We start from the raw sequence: 4878 nt of genomic DNA on the forward strand, positions 1-4878 counted from the left end.
CCAAGGACCGAGCCCTAGTGGACTCCACTGCCCACTTCTCCCCAGGTTGAATATGACCCATCCACCACCACCCTCTGAATGCGACCCTTCAGCCAATCTGCAATCCATCTGACTGTGTAAGCATCAATGCCACAGTCGCCCAATTTTTTAATCATTGCTGGATGTAGAGCTAGGTCAATTTTAGATGTTTTTGCCAAAAATCATTGCTAGGACTGGCTCAGCTCCACTGATGATAGCAACCTTGCAAAACCGTGGGCAAAAGTTACAGTTAAGGACAAGGCACCAGTAGGATTCCATTATTCCCCTGTGGGTAGACTTAGATTTGTTCTTCTGGAGCCAGGTTAGCCAGACTCACTATTGAGGTCTCTAGTAAAATGAAATAAATAGTTTTCTCTTTAAAGGAGGTCAATGACTTAATCAACAAGCACAAGACAATGATGAAGCTTGTTCTGGAAGATGTCCTGCTGGTAACATTAAGGTTAGAAGGTGGGACAATCCTTGCGAGACTTAGGAAAGAAGAATTCTGCAACACAGAAGATTATCGGTAAGTGTTTGCTTTTGCAAAAAGTACTGAGTCATAGACTTCATTAATGAAAAAAGGGGGGAAAAAGCAGTGGAGAAGTGCAGGAGAGAGAAATGGTAGCAGAGGGAAGACTATAGGGTACATCACAGTGGTTCTCAACCTTTTAAACTCAAGGAACCCCTCAGAAAAAGCCCTGTCTTAGCTTTCACCCATTTCTTGAGTATGGAAAAAGAGCTGCAAAGAACTCAAAAAGACCACGGCAGAAATGAAGCAGAATAGAAGTGATAAATGTTTGATATTTCAAAAAGAGAAACAATTTTTAAATCTCTCTGTCTGAAAAACGGCTTGTCAATTTTAATTAAAAATTCCAGGAAAACTTCTTCCTCTGTGCTGGCAGTTTGATGTTTTATGTTTTCAAAATCTGAACATTATCCGATTTTCCAGATACTCTCTTTAATGAATGATTGGTTGCAATCCTAATTCTTGAAAGATTTGTAAACTTCATCTTTACACACTATTTAATATTTCATGTAAGGTAAAGCATCAAGGTGGGTAGGGCATAGAAGGAAATGCACAAATTAATATACATATTGATTATGCAAATCTACTCTGTATAGCTAAGCAGCATACAGAATACTTGTAGCAGTTACAAGACCCTGATCTAGAAAAGCACTTGGTAAGCATTCTGAAGACAGAGGTAGTAATCCATATTAGTCTGAAATGATCAGGCAGAAAGTGGAACAGGGTGGGCTCTTGTAGACCAACTGGTTCAAAGCCATGAACTTTTGTAGGCAAAAAACTATGTCATCAAATGTCATTTGAGGAGAAACCAGAGTTTGTTAATAATCCCATAGTCTTCAAGCTTTGTTGGGTGGGGCCTGAGTGCAGCTGTAGGGCATGAGCTCTCTGAGCTCCAGCTGATGGTAATAGCTTCCTTTTATATGCAATGGCCACAACTAAAAAAATTCCCTAGTAGCTGGAGTAGTCATAGGTGGTTTGTCAAGTACCCAAAGATCAAGATGCCCAAGTAATTATTGCTTTTGAAAGCCCTACATGGTATTGAGTAAGATTTTTTTCCCCTTTGATGCATAGAACACACAGACAGCTAATAGAGCATGTTGTTGTTGATTTGTTGGCCCAAACCTCTGTAGCTCCATTATTCAACAGTTTTTGTGGTTTTCTAAAAAATAAATCAGACTCTTCTGGCACTGTTTATGTGTTGAATATACTCAACTGTACTTTTTCCCTGATAGAGATGCCATGGAGTCTATAACAAGATTGTACAACCAAGTAGATGAAGAGGTCCATAGACTGGTTCTGTTATCTAATAAGTGTTTCCAACAACTGGAAAATCTTTGGGAAGTAAGAAAATTTGAAGAAGGCTGCGATCAGGTTAGTACTATTTCTGAGAGTTTGTGTAAGCCAGCTGAAGTTCTAACCTTCTGTTTCACAACTTGTAGGGCCCCTGAAAGTCTACCAGTAGTGTGAAGAATGCAGTTTTCATTGTTGTTGGTATTTACCAAGTGTGCAGAACCAGTCTGGATTCAGCACAGATCCTATTCGCCCTAGCATAAGGAGATAGAATTTAAGGGTATTGTGAATGTAAGCTGAAGTGTGGGAAAGAGCCACATGATTTCACACACTGCATAGATGCCTTACTATCCATTTAGTAGAATGATAGTAGTTTGTTTCTCCCAGTCAGTGAAACACCTGTAATAAATCCTGAGGAAAGGAAATTTAACATTTTTTTAAAAGCTTTTAAAAATCAGCGCAGACCTGTTGGCTCTTGCTAATTATTGAGGTCTTTTAACGGATGCTGTGGGGGAGATTAATGAAAGTTTTGCCTGCATGAGAAATGTAGGAAGGGGACTTAACATGTGTCACAGAGATGCATATATATTACAATTGACTCAAATGTTACTGAAAGTAGCATGTAAAATAACTATAGAAGCTGTCTAGCTAGTGTCATCCAAGGAGGTAGATATGTTTTCTTAGTTCTGAAATAATTGATTTACAAAGCCAATTTCATTTATTTTCCCAAGGGTTTATTTTTTTAAGTAAAGTTGCTTAACTTCTATTTTATATGCACGTTAGGTACGTTTTATTCATTGACTTAAAACAAACAAAAAAAACACCTTATCTTCTACGTAGATAAAACTCTGGTTTGAAAATGAGAGAGAAAGATACCTCAGCCCTTTAGAACAAGATGGCCTTTCACTTGAAAACGTAAAGAAGCAGCAAGAAGAATTCCAAGTTTACAGTGACAAAGCCATGGTAAGTGTTGTGCTGAGGAACACTTCTCTTGCTTTATTTCATGTTGTTCATCGTATCAGTAGCTTCACTAATTATAGGGAAAATGCAAACTAACTCAGTAATAGCTTGAGAATGTTCATTAATTTCATGGGTTGTTACTTGTGTAACCAGGCTAACTTCCAAGGCCTGGGAAGTTTACTGTCTGTGTGAACAAGGAAAGTTCTTTATTGCAAACGTGAAGAAAACAAGTAACAGACAAAGAGGGAGAGCTGTCCATATGTAAGAACTATATTCTCTGTTGTGCAAAGCATAACTGAGGAATTTAGGAAAGTTTATCAATTAATGTGTGGCCAAAACAATGAACATTATAGCTGACATAAGTAATTAAAGTACTGGGAAATGGTATATATGGTGCTGAGAATGGAATGCTGGAGTTTGCTCCAGAAAACTAGGACCTGAATCCACTAAGACCTCAATCCAGTCATTGAAACAACTGGAAGGATTAATTTTGACTTCACTGGGCTTTGAGTCCAGCCCTCAGAATCCAAGTGAAACACTAGGGAAAAAGGGGAAATTTCGTTATTTGCTCTGGCAACCTGATTTAGTATTAATGCAGGCTAGCCTCAGTTCCATCTATGCAGGTCTGCTTCCACAGTAATGGTATGCACATGCATGTGTGTACAGATGCATGTGCACATACCACACAACTCCAGGTGTACACGTACACAGGCACGTGCACATATTGCCCTGAGGGTGGCTGGGCTGCCCCCTGGTTTCTACCTTAATCCTGCCCTACGTGCCCCTCTAGCCTCTCAGGATCTCACCCTGCTGCCTCACCTACCCTGCCTTGATAGTGTAATATAACTGAGGAGTTTTCCCACAGACACTGATGAGCTCTGGGTGCTTCACCTAATTCTGTTCATCCTGAGATTCAGCTCCCTGCCTTAAGCAGGACTCCTTTTCTTCTTGGTCCTGACCCAAATTGGCCAACTTGACTCAAGGCTCAGACCTTGCTTCTCAGTCTGTTTTTTGGGGCTCTGGCCCCTGCCAAACTCAGTGTCTCCCTGTGGGGTTCCAACCCATCTGGACACCAGCTCCCTGACACTGGGCTTTATTGGCCCAGTCGTGACCATATAGGCCAAATTGCTTTAGGAGTTATAATCCTGGTCTCCAGCTACCCCTTTAGCCATCTTTATGCCCCACGGATATTACACTGTCCTCTTGTGCACCAGGCCCTCTGATACACGGGGTCCCTGACCCCTGGACCACTCTATCTTGGTTGCACCAGGCCCCTACCCCTGCTTCTCTTGCACTGAGACCTTTGCCCTGTAGTGTTCAGTTTCCTGGGTCCCTGCCTCCAGAGGCTGCTATCTCCCTCTGATAACCTGCTTGGCTTTAGTCCCATGTAGTCCAAAGGGCCCAGGACCCTTGCAGCTCTCTGGGCCCCAGCCTCTTCTACTTCAGAGTGCCTGCCCAGCACCCCAACCATAGTGTCCACACCACTGCCGGAGCCATTACCCAAACCTCCAGTACTTTGCCAGCTAATATCCATGCACAAACATTTCTTGGGTCTCCCAGGGTCCCAGCAACCCCCTACCCTGTATCTATTGGCTCCTTGCAGCTTCCCCTGGTACCTGTGTTGCCCAGGTTCACCTCTCAGGCAGCCCGGCCTAACAGAAGTTCTTTCCTCAGCAGGGGTCAGGGTCAGACTGACTTCTCTGGCCCCCTTGCTCTTCTTATAACTCACAGCTGGGGATGATCAGGTTCTTGTAGCCCTTCAACTCCTCCACTAAAAAGCCAAGCACAGATTTGTCAGATTGTCAATCAGTCTCTGTGATTCATCTGGTTCCCGCACAACCTGTTGTGCGGGTGCTGGTGGGGTCTGCCAGTCTCCGTGTTTTATGATTTCATAGATTTCATAGACATTAGGGCTGGAAAGGACCTCGGAAGATCATCGAGTCCAACCCCCCCACCCAAAGGGCAGGAAGTCAGCTGGGGTCATAGGATCCCAGCAAGATAAGCATCCAATTTGCTCTTGAAGGTGTCCAATGTAGGTGCTTGAGCCACCTCTGGCAGCAGGCTGTTCCAGACCTTGGGGGCTC

The 4878-nt window shown here is 42.9% G+C and overlaps 1 protein-coding gene across 1 annotated transcript in view; it reads left to right on the top strand.

Annotated features, from left to right (window-relative positions):
- COL15A1 (collagen type XV alpha 1 chain) overlaps positions 1 to 4878 on the top strand; it is a 175735-nt gene that overhangs the window by 90889 nt on the left and 79968 nt on the right. The window contains exons 10-12 of the mRNA XM_019536236.1: positions 402 to 544; positions 1777 to 1915; positions 2675 to 2797. Of these exons, the coding sequence (XP_019391781.1) occupies positions 402 to 544; positions 1777 to 1915; positions 2675 to 2797 (405 nt within the window). The remainder of the gene's footprint in view (positions 1 to 401; positions 545 to 1776; positions 1916 to 2674; positions 2798 to 4878) is intronic.

The sequence above is a fragment of the Crocodylus porosus genome, unplaced genomic scaffold (genome assembly GCF_001723895.1).
Source record: "Crocodylus porosus isolate Cpor-Errol unplaced genomic scaffold, CroPor_comp1, whole genome shotgun sequence".
Lineage (NCBI taxonomy): Eukaryota > Metazoa > Chordata > Crocodylia > Crocodylidae > Crocodylus > Crocodylus porosus.